The sequence below is a fragment of the Colobus angolensis genome, unplaced genomic scaffold (assembly GCF_000951035.1).
Source record: "Colobus angolensis palliatus isolate OR3802 unplaced genomic scaffold, Cang.pa_1.0 Scaffold152, whole genome shotgun sequence".
Taxonomy (NCBI): domain Eukaryota; kingdom Metazoa; phylum Chordata; class Mammalia; order Primates; family Cercopithecidae; genus Colobus; species Colobus angolensis.
The window spans coordinates 6,676,686-6,696,533 of record NW_012114622.1 but is presented as its reverse complement, the minus strand read 5'-3'; the positions used below and the strand labels follow the sequence as shown (position 1 = coordinate 6,696,533).

At 44.4% G+C, this 19,848-nt stretch overlaps 1 protein-coding gene across 2 annotated transcripts in view; it reads right to left on the bottom strand.

Moving 5' to 3' along the window:
• Positions 1–489: 489 nt before the first annotated feature.
• TCP11L1 (t-complex 11, testis-specific-like 1) overlaps positions 490–19,848 on the bottom strand; it is a 31,270-nt gene continuing 11,911 nt past the window's right edge. For both annotated transcript variants that reach the window (XM_011936369.1, XM_011936370.1), the window contains exons 3-10: positions 18,252–18,384; positions 15,715–15,835; positions 14,813–15,033; positions 13,962–14,098; positions 11,341–11,537; positions 7,032–7,213; positions 4,182–4,354; positions 490–857 (exon numbers count right to left, since the gene is read on the bottom strand). In XM_011936369.1, coding sequence (XP_011791759.1) covers positions 655–857; positions 4,182–4,354; positions 7,032–7,213; positions 11,341–11,537; positions 13,962–14,098; positions 14,813–15,033; positions 15,715–15,835; positions 18,252–18,384 — 1,367 coding nt within the window. In that variant the 3' untranslated portion in view covers positions 490–654. The remainder of the gene's footprint in view (positions 858–4,181; positions 4,355–7,031; positions 7,214–11,340; positions 11,538–13,961; positions 14,099–14,812; positions 15,034–15,714; positions 15,836–18,251; positions 18,385–19,848) is intronic.

Genomic DNA, 19,848 nt, shown 5'->3' with positions numbered 1-19,848 from the left:
AAGCAATAAATAGGGGGAGAAAATGGCAATAAGAGGTTACAAGAAAGAATGTTTAAATATTAAAAAAAAAAAAAAAGTAAAAAAGAAAAAAGAGAGAGAGAGACAAATAACTCTCCTCTAGAAAAAAGGGCTTGGGAGCCCTGGCTAGGCCAGGCAGGGAGGAAGCAATAAATAGGGGGAGAAAATGGCAATAAGACGTTATGTAGCCCTTCTAACAAAAATACCCGGAGGGAGGGGTGAGGGACAAGGCTGTCTGAGGGAGGGCAGGAGGTGAGGCCACGGCTTGGTCTCTTTTGCGCTTGGATGGCTGTCAGCTCAGCATGGGGCATCTGAAAGAACTACCCAGATTGCAGAAGAGCCTCCTTAGAAGGACATGATGGGGGAGGAGTGGAGACACAGCTGAGTGTTACCTATAAAACTCGAGAACAAAAAGCTTCTTTGATTTGTAAACTTGCACTCATAAATACAATCTCTCAAAATAGAATTCACTGGATTTTTCAACAAGTCTCTTCAACAGTGATACACAATATTCTTCCCTTTGGAATCGGTGCTGTTAAATAGACGTGTACTATATAGCCATTTTCCAATGCAACATTAGAGTTGAGAACAGGTATTCTGCGGCTAGTAATACTGCTGCTGTAGGGTGCATACACGTTAGGATCGGACGAGGATCTTACTGAGGATTGCATCATAGTAGGGACAGAAGACCATCTTGTTATAGTTGACCAGACGAGCAAATTTAATAGCAACTTCCTCCAGCTCTCTCTGAACTGGACTGAGTCCCCCAGGGACTGTGGGCAATGGCTTCTGATGACCCGAGGCAAGGTAGGTTTCTAAGAAGGTCAGGATTCGAGATTCTGTGACAAAAAAGAAAGTGGTCAGTTGTTTCTTGTCCTTCACCTTACAAACCCGACCGTGCCTCAGTTCTCAGCTTAACCATCACCTCTTAGGGGAAGTTGTCCCCGATCAATACTCCTAGACCAGATACCCACAACACCTTGCACGTCTGCACATTCATCCCATTTATAATGTTTTCTCTCCACTCTAGTTAGTTTCATGAAGGTAGGAGCCATGCTCATCTTGTTCACCATGTCTCCTCAGCACTCAGCACAGTGCCCAGCATGAGACCCAGCTCCCAGGAGAAGCTCAAACACACTTGGAATGCAAGAATGAATGCATGAGTGGCCAGGCGCAGTGGCTCACACCTGTAATCCCAGCACTTTGAGCACTTTGGGAGGTTGAGGTGGGTGGGTCACCTGAGGTCAAGAGTTCAAGACCAGCCTGGCCAATGTGGTGAAGCCCCATCTCTACTAAAAATACAAAAATTAGCCAGGTGTGGTGGTCTGCACCTGTAGTCCCAGTTACTCGGGAGCCTGAGGCACGAGAATCACTTGAACCCAGGAGGTGGAGGTTGCAGTGAGCTGAGATCACGCCACTGCACTCCAGTCTGGTGACAGAGCAAGACTCTGTTTCAAAAAAAAAAAATGAACGTATGAGTGAGTAAAGGAAGACTGGAGACATGCTCTGCTCTCAGAGGAGCAACACATCCTGAGACCAATGTTAGCCATCATTGACAATCACATAAAAAGGTGGAAAAATCAAGCAGGAATTACAGGTTCAAAAAAGACCTTTTTCCTACTAAGCCTCCATGAAAGCAGCTCGTGCTTCCTTCTCTGATGCCTGCATGGAAGTCGAGGGCATTTGTAAACTTGTCCTATTTGGAAGAATAATTTATGTTGATGCTTTTCTAGTCCATTCCCCTTCACAGTGCTTTTGCACCCTTGTGTATCCTCATGAAAAAAGATTTGATCCAGTCATACTTCTTGCAGATTTTATCACAAAAACAATAGAGACATTTATATGGAATGGACTTTTTCAAACTATATGCCTTGCCTCCTGCCTGGGGAATCCTCTCAGGTACAAATAACTTATACCCTCCTGAGCCTCACAACACAGACAGAAACTGCTGACAGGACAAGACAGGGCCTATCACCCTTATTATTATTATTATTTTTTTCAAGACACGGTTTCACTCTGTCACCCAGGCTGCAGTGCAGTGGCACAATCTCAGCTCACTGCAACCTCGGCCTCCCGAGTTCAAGCGATTCTCCTCCCTCAGTCATCTGAGTAGCTGCGATTACAGGCGCATGCCACCATGCCCAGCTAATTTTTGTCTTATTAGTAGAGGCGGGGTTTCACCATGTTGCCCAGGCTGCTCTCGAACTCCTGACCTCAAGTGATCCGTCCACCTCACCTCCCAAAGTGCTGGAATTACAGGCATGAGCTGCTGCACCGGGCCCTATCACTCTTCTTCTTCTTTCTTTTCCTTCTCCTTTGTTTTTTTAAGATGGAGTTTCCCTCTTATCTCCCAGGCTGGAGTGCAATGGCGCAATCTCGGCTCACCGCAACCTCCACCTCCCAGGTTCAAGCGATTCTCCTGCCTCAGCCTCCCAAGTAGCTAGGATTACAGGAATGCACCACCATGCCCAGTTAATTTTGTATTTTTAGTAAAGGCGGAGTTTCTCCATGTTGGTCAGACTGGTCTCGAACTCCCAACTTCATGTGATCTGCCTGGCACGGTCTCCCAAAGTGCTGGGATTACAGGCGTGAGCACCACGCTCAGCACCCTTATTCTTAAATTGGTTTGGTTCTCTAAGGTTCCCAGGGCTGGCAGCCTCACCAAAATAGAAATCTTTGTATTGTTCCTACCCAAAGACTGGTTTTTCTTTTCTTTCTTTCTTTCTTTTAGAAATAAGTTCTTTCTCTGTCACCCAGGCTAGAGTGCAGTGGTGAAATCACAGCTCACTGCAGCCTCAATCTCCTGGGCTCAAGTGATTCTCCTGCCTCAGCCTCCCGAGTAGCAAGGACTACAGATGCATGTCACTATCCTGGCTAATTATATATATTTAAAATTTTTTTTGTAGAGATGGGGTCTCACTATGCTGCCCAGGTAGTCTCGAACTCCTGGTTTTAAGTGATCCTCCCAGTAAGGGCTGGTTTTCAATCTGTTGATAACTGGCTGTTACAAAACAACCCAGGCAGCAGGATGAGAAGCAACTTGCTGGCTACAGGTCTACTTACAGGCACTTTCCTGCCTCCCTACCAAGGTTATGAGTATAAATCTTGACTGGGTGCAGTGGTTCATGCCTGTTAACCCCAGCACTTTGGGAGGCTGAGGCAGGCGGATCACTTGAGTCCAGGAATTTGACACCAGCCTGGCCAACATGGCAAAACCCCGTCTTTACAAAATATACAAAAAATTAGCCGGGTGTGGTGGTGCATGCTTGTAGTCCCAGCTACTGGGGAGTCTGACGTGGGAGGACTGCTTGAGTCTGGGAGGTGGAGTGCGGAGGTGCAGTGCAGTGAGCCGAGATCACACCACTGCACTCCAGTCTGGAAGACAGAGTGAGACCTTGTCTCAAAAACAAACAAACTATGTATTTACAGTATACAGCATGATGTTTTAAATATATGTATATACTATGAAATGATTAAATCAAGCTAATTAACAGCATTTTTCATAAAGCCATTGCTGTGATAACTAATAGCTAATATTATAGAATATTTTAAATGCTTTATAGAATATGCATTAAAATATTTTAATACTCCAAGTTTATTATAAATTCTAAACAGCAATATCTTAATATTATCATTTTAACAGTTTTATTACATTTGGTATGTTAATAGCATTATATACTAATATTTAATGATATTTTAATTGTGTTTTTAAATAACATCTTCATTTTACTATTCAGATCTTTTTGTAACAGCTCCTATTTACTGAGTGCTTACTATGTGCTGCCAGGCACTGTGGCAAGCACTTTACCTTTTCATTGCAGGCAGTCCCTGCAGCAACCTTGTAAGGTTGCTGCTCTTACTCCTGCTTTAGAGATGAGGAAACTCGAGTGTCAAGTTACACACCCAAGCTGCACAGCAAGCCCTGGGACACTGCTTGTGAACCCAGGAGAGCGATTCCAAGGTCGCAGTCCTTCGAACAATGATGGCTGCCTGGTCCTGTGCCCGTCTGTTGGGTGGCCCTGGTCTCTCTGTGGTGCTTCATTACACCATCTTCTCACCCATCAGCACCTTAACCCCAACTAAGCCCTCAGGTTTCTTCAGAGGGGCCTGTCCTCCAGCCCCTCGGAGGGCATATCCCTGCTGCCTGCCTTCCCCAAACGTACCCATGATCCTGCGAATGGGGTCATCGGGGCTGGCCACAGCCTGGATCTGGCCCTTGAGCACGGTCTCCTTGTCCGTGGTGAAGGGGGAGGACCCACATAGGGAGAGGCAGCTGCTCACCTCCAGGCACACCTTCTCCCCGATGGTAGTGAGGACGTCCTTCAGATGGAAGGAGCTGCGGCAGAGGAGGGGAGAAAGGGCCTATAAGTAAAATACACCTCTAACCGGCTCCAACCGCCCACAACTGGGTGAGAAAGACAGTACCAGTAACTGGATTTACGTGTTCAAGGGACAATTTGTGACTCTTTTCCCTGCCACCTTACCTCTCAGGCTGTGCACACCTGACCAGGGGGACTTCTTTCTCTCCCTCTGCTAGAAAAGACAGTGGGAAGGGCAGGGGCTCTCAGAGCATACCAGGACCAACGACCCAAAGCACAACTTCCTGCTAGCCTCTCTGTGATAAAATCAGCCCGGAATGACCTCAGAATATCTCCATATACCTCTGGAGGAATACACAAGAAAGCAAGCATTTGGTAGCTGTGGGACAAGAGGGAGAGAGAAACTTTTCATTGGATATCCTTTTGTACCTTTTGATTTTTGAAACATGCACACATATTAACTACTTTTAAAAGAATAAAGAGTCCAGGCTTGGTGGCTCACGCCTACAATCCCAGAACTTTGGAAGGCCAAGGCAGATGGATCAGGAGTTCGAGGTCAGGAGTTCAAGATCAGCCTGGCCAACATGGTGAAAACCCATCTCTACTAAAAATACAAAAAGATTAGCTGGGGCATGGTGGCAGGTGCCTGTAATCCCAGCTACTCGGGAGACTGTGGTAGGAGAATCACTTGAACCCAGGAGGTGGAGGTTGCAGTGAGTCGAGATCACGTCATTGCACTCCAGCCTCAGCAACAAGAGTGAAACTCCATCTCAAAAAAAAAATTTTTTTTAATTAAAAAATGTAAAAAAAAAAATAAAAGAATAAAGAAAAGTCAAATTCTCAAGTTAAAAAAAAAAGAGTATCTGGATTCCCTGGGTCCCCCGGGTTTTCCCAGGGCGCCTGCCCCTGCTGGCAGGCATGCTATGAGAAGGTAACTGCCTCTGTTCTGGGTCTAGATCCTTTGTATGTAGAATTACTGGGGGGTGTGGGAGCAAGCCCCAGCACTCACCATTGGCACCAGTTCTGTGCCCACCCCTGGAGAGCCAGGGTGGATATGGGAGAGCAAGGCTGGGCTCCCAAAAAAGCACTGACCTGGGTCCCTCCCTCAGCAGGAGCTTTGACAGAGTAGTTCTCCAGGCAGGGACCTAGGTGACAGCCCAGAGCTGTGCCTGTGCAAAGGCCTCAGGCTAAGCCCTCAGCCGAGCAAACTGTTTCCTGGCCTCTCAGCAAACTAGTTTGACTGTCAAAACTGTTGAATCCCTAGTCACAACATGTGGACACGCCCCACACTGCACTGAACATACCCATGCTTTGTGCAAATTCAGCGGTAAAATTTCTACATTTTGTAAGGATGAGAATGTTTAAGGGGGTACTTCCCTTGAAGAAGTCTCTGAATTGGACTTTGTCAGATAGAGCATTTACTTAGAACCACTCAAAGATATTCTATAGGCTGGAAACCATAGAAGTCACCCAACATGACTCCATGGTAGGAGCGGTCATGAAGCCTGCACGCGTGCAGATGTGGACTTGTGCTGGCTAAGAAAATGATGCATTACACTGAGCACAGAACGCCTGTGGGGAACATGAAAGTGCAGAACACTTCAACCACATACATGCAGCTCTGCAGGAATATAGCTGGTTTCTCTCATGACCGTCCCATAGAGCTCTACTTTTCACTGTTAGTTGGTTATGAAAGCAATTCAGTAGGTAGCAACCAATATTTTTTTTAATGGAATAAGAATAGAGTAGAAAATATCAGGCTGCATTAAACACAGTTAGGGTCAGTTCCATTTCGAGAGGTTTTCGTTTCTGTTACATGTGTGTTAAGTGTGTACTAGGTCACAACGGAAAATGAATTTCTTACTGCGGCTCCTAGTCACAAACATTTTTGTCCCAATTAATGTCTCTGGGTTTCAGTTTCCTCATAAGCTCCAGTAGGAGTTTAAAACATTTGAATGGCTTTGGGAGAGGAATAAAGCACTCAACAAACATCAAACACAAGAACCTTGGAGGTCAGGAGACAAAGACAACCCCATTAAAGAAGGAAGGGGTCAGACAGCATTCTGTTCCCTGCGTAGGGAGAATAAATGAGTTGATGGTACTCAGCACCGAGCCAGGCCCCGGGAGGAGCATGCTAACAGGCAACGGAGGGCCACAGGACCCCTAAGCCCAGGATCTCCGACTCCTCAAGGCAAGCAACCATCAATACCAGCACTCCTCACCCTGCCCATGGCCTACACCCCTGCCCGAGCCACTTCTTCTCTCACTCTCTAAATGCTCCCTCACATCTACCATGCGCCCGATGCCAAAATTTAAACTTAAGAGCATAAATCTAATTACGTTCCCCCTCTTGCTTCAAACACTTCAGTGGCTCCCTACAGCTCTTAGGACAATAACCCAACTCCTTGGTGTGGCCTCTAAGGCCCTATAGGCTACTCGGTTAGTCACACACATTTTAAAGCCACTATCCTAGAGCTTTGCTAATTCTGCAGCAGATTCTAATTTTGACCCGATGACCCTGAATAAACTCTGCTGGGGTCTTCGCCAAGTGAACCGACTGAGACAGCAAGGTTTCTTCTCAGTTCCTAGAGAGTGGCCCTGGGTTCTGCCTTACAGTGGGAGACCCCTCTGGGAGACTCTAGTTGGCTCTCTGCCATCCACTGCCTCCCATCCATGCATGAAAGTTCCACTTACGGTAGGTGCATATCTGTTAGCAAAATCTTCACAATCATCTTGAGTTTCTCAGCAAAGTCGGCCTGGCTGGAAATTCCTGGGGCTGCCATGCTGAAGGTGACCAGCAACACAGCCCCCAGGACGGTCAGTTGTTCCAGCTGCAACTGGAGCTCGTGGAAGCGAGACTGGTCCATTAAAACTGTCTGTAATGAACAGAAGAGGCCATCGCTGAGCTGCAGGTCCAGGCTAGCAAGCAGAGGGCGGGAGCGCCACAGCACCCACACCTGCCTCTGCAGCTTCCCTCAGGGTTTGCGCTAGTGTGTCAGAGCTTTGAGGGAGTCTGGTGTGAAATAACCCCTCCATCTCAGAGTCATTCCTCCTGAGCAAGGACGCAGTATAGCGTCCTCACTAAGAACACAGACAGGCCTGGGTGTAAAACCAGGCTCCATGCTTAATAGCATGACCTCCCTGGCTGGCCACGGTGGCTCACGCCTGTAATCCCAGCACTTTGGGAGGACTAGGTAGGCAGATCACCTGAGGTCAGGAGTTCAAGACCAGCCTGACCAACATGGTGAAACCCCATCTATACTAAAAATACAAAACTAGCCGGGTGTTGTGGCGCATGTCTGTAATCCCAGCTACTCGGGAGAATGAAGCAGGAGAATCTCTTGAATCCAGGAAGCAGAAGTTGCAGTGAGCTGAGATTGCACCATTGTACTTCAGCCTGGGCAACAAAAGTGAAATTCCGTCTCAAAAAAAAAAAAAAAAAATAGCATGACCTCATGCAAGCATCGCCAACTTTGTCAGGCCTCTGCAGAATGGGGACTCCCAAATCACAGGGCTGTTTTAAAGCTGAAGAAAGATGCTACATATAAAGTGGCTGACAGAGCCAGCGCTCGATAAATAAAAGTTATACCTATTGTTGGGAAGAAAAGTATAATGAGGTACAGACCTAGGGTCACCAACTCCTCCCAGTTTGTCTGGGACTGTCCCAGTTTTCAAATGAAAATTCCCGAGTCCTGTGAACCCCCACTCGGTCCCTAGCAAACTAGGACAGCCAGTCATCCTGTACAGAGCAATGGAAGGCCAGGTGCAGTGGTGGGTGCCTGCAGTTCCAACTACTGGGAGGCTCAGGCAGGAGGATCACTGAGGCCAGAAGTTCGATGCTGCAGTGTGCTATGATTATGCCTGTGAATAGCCACTACACTGCAGCTTGGACAACATAGTGAGACTCCATCTTAAAACAACAACAACAAAAATCCCAGAGCAATGGAAGGGAGGAGTGTCTTGCGGGCAGAGCCTACACTTATTCACCTTGGTACCCACTCAGCACCCAGCACAAAGGAAGCTTGTAAAAACTGGCAAATAGAGAGGAAGAGAAAAAAACAGGAAGCACAGAGAGTAGAAGTGACAGAGAACAACCTAAAGCCTCCCGGAAAGCAAGCACATTCCCACGACTGCCTCCACCCATGTTAAAGGGAGCCCTGGGTCCTACCATGCCAGCGACTCCGCCCATGTGGGTGATGGAAGGAGAAGGGAAAGGCTGAGCAGATGGGTGTCTGATCTGAGAGAGTTTACAGGCTCATTGAATGGACTCTAAGGACCTTTCTCGCTGTCAGAAACTGAGATGTGCCAAATCAAGACATGAACAATGTGGGGTCACAGCCAAGAAGTAAAAACTCTGAGGACTGAGAATCTTCTGCTGATACAAATACAATCCCAAGGACTCATCGTCAGCCTGTTTTCTGAGTTCACATGGCTTTGTGGCTTCCCAACAGTCCGCAGGATGTGAGTTTAGGATGCAGATTGCCAAGGATCAATTCCTGGAGTAGACAGCTGTCCCCAGGGACCATCACCATCTTCCCCACAGCGTTTCTTTTCTTTCTTTCTTTTTTTTTTCTTTTTAATTTTTTTTAACAAGAGAGGGTTTATTCATAAGACTGCCAAGTGAGGAGTCTGGAGAACAGGTCTCACATCCTCCTTTCCATAGAGAGAGCTTAGGGATATTTATGGGATGAAGAAGCAGGGGTATCTAAGGCCTGGGGAAGATGATCAGCGGTAGGGAAAAGGGAGGTATTGGATGGTCTCCCACAGCTATTTTTAAACAGAAATGTCAGGCTAAGAACATCCCTCCAGAAGAGAACATGCCACAGTTCAAAGGGAACATTTTCCCATCTCCAATTTGACATTCTCTTTAGAGCTTCCTCCAGCACAAAACAGGGAACTCAGAGGCAAGAGGCGAAATCTTAAGCTCACAACTTCTTGAAAGGAAAAATAAGGAACTTACAAGAAAGATATTTAGAGAAGTAGCTGAATCTGAGGCTAGTGATAAGAAACTCACGTACCCCCCAAAAAGAGGGGGGAGTCTACATACATAACAGAACAGCTATTTAGAGAAACACTGGGGGAATCCCTTCTTAGTCATCTTCTTAAAGAAGTCCTGCAGTTAGAAGTATGTATTGTGAAAAACATGAAAAGAAAATATACTGTTCAGCATGGAAGGGGAAGAAGTTTCTTTAGATAAAGCTGTGAACAACCACACCTCTGTTGTGGTTTCTATCAAGATGAGCAAAAACAGGAGAAAAGTGCAGCAGCACAGATTGGAGTCTCGTACATTGCTGGTGGGATTGTAAAATGATGCAGCCGCTTTGGAAATCAGTTTGGCAGTTCCTCAAAATCTTAACCTTAAGAGTCACCACGTAACCCAGCAATTCTAATCCTAGGTACGTAACCAAGAGAGGTAAAAACATATGTCCATGCAAAAACTTGTACTGGAATATTCACAGAAGCATAATTTATAATAACAACCCAAATGTTTGTCAACTGATGAATGAATAAACAAAATGTGGTACATCCATACAGAAAAATATATTATTCAGCCTAAAAAAGAAAGGAGGGCTGGGCGTGGTAGCTCATGCCTGTAATCCCAACACTGGGAGGCCAAGGAGGGAGGATCACTTGAGGCCAGGAGTTTAAGATCTGCCTGAGTAACACAGCGAGACCCCTGTCTCTACAAAAAAAACATTTAAAAATTAGCTGGGTGTGGTGGTACACTCTTATAGTCCTAGCTACCCAGGAGGCTGAGGCAGGAGGATCACCTGAGCCCCGAAATTCAAAGTTACAGTGAGCTATTGTACTACCTAGCCTGAGCAATACAATGAGACCCTGTCTCTAAAATTTAAAAAAAATGTAAAACTCAGAAAGGGAACGCTGACACATACTACAACATAAATGAACCTTGAAGACATTATGCTAAGTAAAATAAGCCAGACCCAAAAGGACAAAGATTGTATAATTCCACTCACATGAGGTATCTGGATTAGTCCAATTCATAGAGACTCAAAATAGAATGGTGGCTGCCAGGGGCCAGAGGGCGGGGGCAATGGGAATTACTGTTTGGTGTGTTTGGTGGGAAGACAGTTTCACAGAAGGAAAAATGAAAATGTTCTGGAGACGGCTGGTGGCAATGGTTGCACAACAATGTGAATGCACTTAATGCCACTGAACTGGAAAACTAGAAATGGTTAAAATGGTAAATTTTATGTTATGTGTATTTTACCACAACAAAGTAAAAAACACAGTGGAAAAGAGGACTAAAGTACTGTTACATATGCTACAACATGAAAAAACATTGGGGAAAGAAGCCAGGCACAAAAGGCTGATAGTGTATGATTTCATTTAAATAAAATGTCCAGGATAGGCAAATCCATAGAGACAGAAAGCAGATTTGTGGCTTCAGGGGTTGGAAGGAGGGGGAAAGGGCAGTGACTGCTAATGGGTGCAGTGTTTCTATTGGAGGTGATGAAAATGTTCTTAATTAAACAGTCGTAATGGATGCATAACTCCGTGACTATACTAAAAAACACTGAGTTGTACACTTTAAAAGGGAGAATTTTCTGGTACATGAATTATATCAGAATAAAGCTTTTTTAAAATCTTTTATTTTATTTATTTACTTATTTATTTATTTTTATTTTTTGAGACAGTCTCGCTCTGTCGCCCAGGCTGGAGTGCAGGGGCGCAATCTCGGCTCACCACAACCTCCACCTCCCAGGTTTAAGCAATTCTCTGCCTCAGCCTCCCAAGTAGCTGGGGCTACAGGCCCTGCCACCATGCCCAGCTAATTTTTTGTATTTTTAGTACAGAGAGGGTGTCGCCATGTTGCCCAGGCAGGTCTCAAACTCCTGACCTCAAGCAATCTGCCTGCCTCTGCCTCCCAAAGTGCTGGGATTACAGGAGTGAGCCACTGTGTCTGGCCAAAGCTATTCTTTTTAAAAAGTTCAGCAACACAAAAACAAATACGAGTAGTGAGATGGCTCAGGAGACCTACTTCGGGGAACGGCCTCTGGAGGTGGTCCCACTTCAGAAGCTTCAGATAAGCGTAATTCTGGACAGCAACAGGGCTCAGCCTGGGCATGTCCCCAGAGCCAGCAGCTGCTCCCCCAACTGGCAGGGCGTGTTTATACTTCTGAGTCATAAGGTCCTCTGAGGCTTCTTCCAGCCACTGGGTGACAAAGTCCAGGGAATCTGTGAAAAACAAAGCTGCATACATTACCTTGATACTGAGAAGGGATGCTTCCCGGAATTACTTAAGGGACAATCGAAGTCCTGGCAGAGTGATAAAGTAGAAAGTATGAACTTCGGAATCAAATAAAACTTGGATCAAATCATAGTAGTGCCAATGACTAACTGAGGGATCTCAGGCAAGTCATAATGTGTCTTGAGTTTCAGATGCCTGATATACGGAAATTCACAACACCCACCTCACAGGCTGTTGTGAGGATTAAACAAGATAATGAATAAGCCATGCATGGTGGCTCATGCCTGTAATCCCAGCACTTTGGGGGGCTGAGGTAGTTAGACTGCTCGAGCCCAGGAGTTCAAGACCAGCCTACGCAATGTGGCAAGGCCCTGTCTCTACAAAAGATACCAAAGTTAGCCGGGTGTGGTGGCACGTGCCTGTAGCCCCAGCTAGTTGGAAGGCTGAGGCAGGAGAATCACTTGAACCCCGGAGGTTGAAGTTGCAGTGAGTGGTGAGATTACACCACTACACTCCAGCCTGGGTGACAGAGCTAGACCCTGTCTAAAGTAATAATAATAATAACGAATATATGACACCTAGCCAGGCCTTGCCACTCACCCGGTATTTAACAAACCTTCCTTCCTTTCTCTCCCGACCTGACCACTGCATAAGATGGGCCCCAAAGCCCTGGCGACTCCAGCTCTAGAGACGGATGGGATGAGACACCAGCTAGAGTTTCCCTGTGTAAAGTATCCTCTACACTGACCATGAGGCTTTTCCTTGTTTAGATCTTAACCTTGTATCAATCTGGCTTCCCTTCCACCTGGGGGAAAGTGAACTCTGTCTCTGTCAGGGAAGCCCCTTCTGGCTTTCAGCAGCCCTCGTGCACCCCTGCTTTTCTAAGCTAAGTAATGCAGCGGGCACTCTGAGGGACAGAGAGAGCTGGAGGATCTTGCACATCATCTAATAAAAACTGTGCCTGTCAGGTCCCAGGAGGTGCGGCAGCTCTGTCAGTGGAGGCTTCCTGCTTCCTTAAAACCAAGTGAACGGCCAAGGTCACAGCAGTGGTCTGCTCTTCACTGGGGCAGGGGGATGTAGCTCCAGTTTGCCCTGAGCTCTTGGTCCTGACTGCTGGGCCATCTGGCTTCACCCTCTCTTCTGCAGACAGCATTCTCTATAACCCGCAAGCTTTGGGAAACCCGGGCTTTCATGAAAGTTATGAGTTAAGTGCTAGACGCAGGCACTGTAGCTGCTTCCACCCTACCAGTGAGTCCTCCACTGCACCCCAGCTTCCAAGGCCAGGCCTTAATATTAAGGCTCTTCAGTCTACAAAACTCTGCCCAGCGGAGGTTGCAGTGAGCAGAGATCACACCACTGCACTCCAGCCCGGGTGACAGAGCGAGGAGACTCCATCTCAAAAAATATATACATATATATCTTCCCAGTACTTTCACAACACTGGTGAGAGTGTGAGCTTGTGGTCAATCCATTCTGGTCAAAAATCTCTCAAAACCTGTGTCCAACATCTGTAAAATGGGGTTTAAAAAAAAGGTGCCTGGCTCATCAGCTTACTGTGTGAGGAATACATATGATCATGCACATCCAGCCCTTGGCACAAGCCTGGCACTCAGTAAACATTACCAAACTTCTTCTACTTCTACCTCTACCCTGCCCTTTCCCAACTTCCCCTGGCCCCAGCACCACCTCAGACTTCTCTGCCTGGGGCTGGATGAATCAACTGTGTGGGGCATTCACTTAACCAATCTGGTCCGGCAACTGAACCAACCCAGAGACTGCTGTTTTCATCTCCTCGTCAGCAAAATCAGAGGCCAAACGGAATTCATCATACATTGAATCTGAAGACTGAAATTTACCCAGAATGTCAGCTAGCAACGCAGAGACCATAAAAAGCACCCTAGAAATACAATACAGTTTTACATTCTGATAGTCGTCTGTTTTCTGCAGTCATTGGAGAGGTTCATAAAAATGAGACTCTTCCTGGGTATGAGACAAGAAGATTTATGCATCCAGAACAAAAGCAAAGTTAAATTTCCTGCTATGCCACACAGGGAGAAGAAAAGTAAATTAACATTCACAGGACGTCTGTCATGTTTTCAAAAATCAAGACCAAGAATGTATTTTATTTCAAACTGCTGTTTTCATTTAAAAAATTTATAATTTAGGACTTCATTGTTTTTAATTTCTATTCTCATAGCCTACTCACATTCCTTTTGCTTGTCATGTTTTCTTTTCAATGCTTAACAACTCTAGATGTAGTCCTAACATTTTGTGCTTTTCCTTCTTCAAATTAGACTATTCTCATACTAAATTTTAGTTTTGTTCTGAAAATAATATTATGCAACAAGCTATGGCAGCTAAAATGAAAAACCACCGACAACAAAAAAAGTACCACAAAATATTAAACATACTTGGTTGCCTCTCCAAAATCTCTTGAAACTTCTTCCTTTCATATTCAACTGACTGCTGCATGAGATGAGGCCTGATGCTACTGATAGCAAAGTTGGCCATGTCCACTTTCATTAGGTCCAACACAGAAAAAATTTCTCTGAAAGAAAAAAGGATTTAGAACCAAACACTTGTAAAGTAAACATAGTATTAAAGGAAAAGAGGACCAGACGCACAGCTCATGCTTGTAATCCCAACACTTTGGGAGTCCAAGGCGGGGGGACTGCTTGAGCCCAGGAGTTCCAGACCAGCCTGGGCAGCACAGCAAATGTGACAACATGATAAAAACTGATGGATCCACATGAAGGGTCTGTGAGTGTTGATTGTACTGTTTTTGTAACTTTTCTGTAGGTTTGGAATTTTTCAAAAGAAAATGTTTTCTTTTTCAAAAGAAAAAGTTTTTTTTTTTTTTTTAATCCATGAGTACTAAGACTTCAGGAAGTTTAAGTTGAAAATAGCTCTGGTCTGGACACAGTGGCTCATGCCTGTAATCCCAGCACTTTGGGAGGCCAAGGTGGCCAATCACTTGAGGTCAGGAGTTCAAGACCAGCCTGGCCAACATAGTGAAACATCATCTCTACCAAAAATTAGCCGGGCATGGTGGTGCATGCCTGTAATCCCAGCTACTCAGGAGGCTGAGGCATGAGAATTGCTTGAACCCGGAAGGTGGAGGTTGCAGTGAGCCAAGATCATGCCATTGCACTCCAGCCTAGGCAACAGAGTGAGACTCTATCTCAAAAAAAAAAAAAAAAAAAGAAAAAAGAAAATGCCTCTGAATTGTAGTTGCTGGAGTATGATTAACATATTCCCATACCTGAAAAGGGGCACTATTTCCTTAATGTCCTTTAGTTTCTTAACTTCCTCATCTCGAGCAGGTGCACACAGTGTCCCCATCATGCCAATAATGAATTCTGCCAGTTTGGAAATGTCTAGGGCCCCATTCTCTGCTTCCTGCTTTATCAGATCCAGATCCAAGACTTCTGTTATCTGGTTTCTCAGTCTAGTATGACCAGGCAGCAAGAAAGATAAGAGAGTCTACAAGAGAACACAGCTACGTTTAATCAAAATTCCTTAGACATCATTTCTAATTATATGTAATTTATAACTATCCAAATAAGGGCTTACCAATTGCTATGTAATATTGCACATATTTTACTTCTTATTCAACAAACCTACAGAAAAACATGTTTACAAATCATTTACAATAGCTACTCAAGCTTTCATTTAAGCTCTAGGTAGCAATTAAATGGATAGAAAAAAAAACTGTTAATGGTGAAAAAAGAAAAGCATGTTTATTAATGTGAGCCTATGAGCCAACAACCATAGGTGACAATTTCCATGCACACATTTCTTCTTTGATGCTATTGCTAAAGGCACTGCAAAAACAGTCCCTCCACCTAAAGCTTTCTCGATCCCAAAGGCTGAGTCACTTTTTGGCCATTATAAATGGAATGTGTCCACATCTATTAAAACTTATAAATAATCTAGATTTTGTGAAATAACTTTGTTGTCTTTAATGCCTTCAGGTTATCATGGTTTGCTTAAAACTTTTTTTAAAAAGGGCAATAAGCCAAAAACACTCTTGATCCACCTTCTGGCAAGTAATTTAACTTCTTGATCCTTCAATTTCTTTAAAGACTTCTGGTGGTGACACAAGAAGTTGAATACACACTCCTAACACACCAGAAAAGCATCACAATTCACTCTTTGCCTCACCTCTTTGATTTCTCCTACAAGTTTGATAGCATGGTCATATGCTGGGGGGTCTTCACTTAGCTGCGCACTCAAGCAATCCCAAAACGCTTTATGTACAATCTCCTTTACTCTCTTCTTCAAGCTGGGGCAGTGAAAAAAACAAACAAACAAAGGGCAAAAACCAAAATATTTGAGTTTCAAATCACTTTCAAAAGCACAAATAATACGGGTTTAGGTTAAGATCAATCCCAGTGATTTGGATCAAGGAAAGATTTCCCAGGCATACTTCAACTGATGGCATACTTTATTTTAAAAGTTAGTGATTTTTGGCAATAAGCATCTAATGGGAAGAATTGCTCTCAACTAACTGGACAGCCAACACTAATCCAAGTAACAGCATATGACAGTGCCATATAATAAGAATATTGAGAAGTCCAAAGCTGTTAATTTTAGTTCCCTGTTACTAGCAAGTTTCTTAAGATGTTTATAATTAGGTAGTCTAAGATAACAATTTAGGCTGGGCGTTGTGACTTATGCCTGTAATCCCAGCACTTTGGGAGGCCGAGGCAGGCAGATCACCTGAGGTGAGGAGTTCGAGATCAGCCTGGCCAGAGGTTGCAGTGAGCCAAGATAGTGCCACTACACTCCAGCCTGGACAACAGAGCGAGACTCTGTCTCAAAAAAATAAAATAATAATAATAAGATAACAATTCAGTATGCAGTAGGTTGAAGGACTTTATTTCCTAAAAATATCATATTCCCATGTGATATATGGGACAACTGCTTAACTAGGTACCAAACTATAACAACTTATATATACATCATAACATTTCATTAAAACCAGTATTGGCCAGGCATGGTGGCCCACGCCTGTAATCCTAGCATTTTGGGAGGCCAAGGCGGGAGGATCACCTGAGGTCAGGAGTTCAAGACCAGCCTGGCCAACATGGCGAAATACTACCTCTACTAAAAATACAAAAATTAGCCAGGCGTGGTGGTGTGTGCTTTATAGTCCCAACTACTCAGGAGGCTGAGGCAGGAGAATTGTTTGAACCTGGCAGGTGGAGGCTGCAAGGAGCTGCAGTGAGCTGAGACTGCACCACTGCACTCCAGCCTGGGCAACAGAGCAAGACTCCGTCTCAAAAAACAACAACAATGGCCAGTGCAGTGGCTCATGCCTGTAGTCCCAGCACTTTGGGAGGCTGAGGCAGGTGGATCACGAGGTCAGGAGTTTGAGACCAGCCTGATCAACACGGTGAGACCTCGTCTCTACTAAAAATACAAAAATTAGCCAGGCGTGGTGGTGTGTGCTTTATAGTCCCAACTACTCAGGAGGCTGAGGCAGGAGAATTGTTTGAACCTGGCAGGTGGAGGCTGCAAGGAGCTGCAGTGAGCTGAGACTGCACCACTGCACTCCAGCCTGGGCAACAGAGCGAGACTCCATCTCAAAAAACAAAAACAACAACAAAAAATGTCTTTCTGTCTTGAGCACAAAACAAGGAATTCTTCATTATTAAATGCAAAAAAGTACTATCTTTGCAGATATAAGAAATATCTGTGAAGTCAAATTTAGAAGCTTCCTACGGAAGACATTTGCCAGCACAGCAGCCATTCCTCCTTCTTTTGTTAACAGAATCCCACTGTTTTTCAGGGCAACAATATATTCTGCCTGTGACAATAAGTCATGACTGATCTAACAAGCCCATCACAGCAGTTCATTCCCTTTTACCCGACTTAAGCTTTCCAGGTTCACTTATAGCAAGGGTAGCATGTTACTAAATTCTGATTAATAAAGTATCAGCAGATGTTCGTTTCACCACTCCAGGGGAAGATGTTCCTAACAAAAGGAGAGCCCTAGTCCTCCCAACTTTTTCCCTCTTGCCCAGAAGGCTGATGTATGATGGGATGCTTGGAGCTGCAGCATTCATCCTGCAACCAGGAGGACAGGCCAAGAGACTCTCAGGCACCATCCAGAATCCTGACTTCAGTGAGCTGCTGACAGAAGGGCACTTGCACGCATATTTCCTTGATTCTAAAACAAACTCCCCTCCCCCAATATTTTAATCTCTCAGAAACTTGGATCTTTCTTTAAATCAATGGCATTTTTATAATTATAATGGGCAGTGTTTCCTCTTTCTTACGACAGCACATTTTTAAAAGGGGCACCTTATAATCAATAGAGTTTTTGATTCAATAAAAAAATAGTTAAGTGCCAGGCACTAGGGACACAGAGAATAACCCACGGTCTTCGCCTTTGCAACAAAACCAACGACTATAGTGCAGTGTGACAGTTTCAAAGAAGATTGAATGAAACAAGGCAATGAAAACACAAGATGAGGCAGCTAGATCCTACTGAGTAGGCAGACTTTCACAAAAGATTTTTAGACCTTTTATTTGATTTTTGAAGAATTGGTGTTCCTTGTTTAGGAATACTTTTTAGCAATAATGTACAAAAGGAAAAATATGTCTGAATATATTGGTATCAACTGAAAGAAACATTTCCAAAACTGGGAAATGGCAGTGCTCTACTAAGCAAGCTAATTTAGCAGCCACCTTACCTGTTTTCCGGTAATTCAACTGGCTTAATCTGAAAGTCTCCATTTACTACAATTTCATGGGCTAGAGCCATGTTGGTGACGCCTCTCGCTGTCTCTAGAAGTTCTTCTACTGTCACAAAGCGAGGAGGACTAGCTGTAACAGAAACTCACTGTAAGAGATTTGCTTCTCTAGATTCGAATTTCTATTAAAATAAGAAGACAGTGGTTCTGGTACCGAACAATAATTTCAGTTATTGCCTCTATTAAAATGTTTGTTCTGGCATTTTCAAACAGCAACAGAATGTTACTTCATATTCATTTTTTAACCCTTGAATCCTAAAAGCGGAGATCATCTATTAATATTCAAAACATCTGTTTTTCACTAAGACTGGTCAAATGAAAATAATTACAGTAAATTAAAACTTAGGAAAACTTAAGTTACAGATGATCATCTGTCCCATAAGCTGAGGGTTTATTTTCTAATCTTTCTGCCTCCTGTCTACCCTAAAAGAAAAAAAAAAAAAAAAGACACCAGATTTAAGATCTTCTCTTTTGCTCCCATTAGCAGTTTACTTTTGCACACTACCACTAACACTGCCACAAATGAATCTCCCCAAATTAACATAGCATCAAGGCTAGGCACAGTGGTTCACACCTGTAATGCTAGCACTTTGGGAGGCCGAGGCGAGAGGATCATTTGAGGCCAGAGTTGGAGACCAGCCTGAGCACCATAGTGAGACCTTGTCTCTACAAAAAAAATGTAAAACTAACCAGGCATGGTGGTGCATGCCTGTAGTCCCAGCTACTCAGGAAGCTGAGGGTGGAGGATCACTTGAACCTGCAGTGAGCTATGAACATGTCACTGCACTCAAGCCTGGGCAACAGAGCAAGACTGTCTCAGAAAAAATAAAAATAAAAAGTTGTAAAAAATTAAAATAGCATCAAGTCCTTTAGGGTGCCGATAGTGCTATTTAAACAATGCTAAAACCACTATCTTGTACAGGATACTGTGACAGAATATGACAGCTCTGCAGTGGTCAATGGACAGATCAAAAGAGGTGTGACACAAGAATTTTCTAGAATGCTGATCCAGTGAATCAAAAACTTTGAAAAAGAGCCATCTCTGATTTCTCTCTTTCCCCTGCTCTTTTATCCAAGTCCTGTAGATCTTACTTCTGTATTGACTGCTGCAACGGCCTCAAAATTTGTATCCATCTTCTCTCTTTTGATAAAGCTTGAGACTGATCGTTCAGAAAGAAGGTTCTAAACCAAGGAACAAAGGGGAATTCGTACTCTTAAAAGCCTATGATAAGGCCAGGCTCATGCCTGTAATCCCAGCACGTTGGGAGGTCAAGGCAGGTGGACCACCTGAGGTCTGGAGTTCAAGACCTAACTGGCCAACATGGTGAAACATCGTCTCTACTAAAAATACAAAAATTAGCGGGGCATGGTGGTGCGCACCTGTAATCCCAGCTCTCTGGGAGGCTGAGGCGAAAGGATTGCTTGAACCTGGGAGGTAGAGGTTGCAGTGGGTGGAGATCACACCATTGCACTCCAGCTTAGGTGACAGAGCAAGACTCTGTTTCAAAAAAAAAAAAAAATTAAAAAAAAAAGTCTC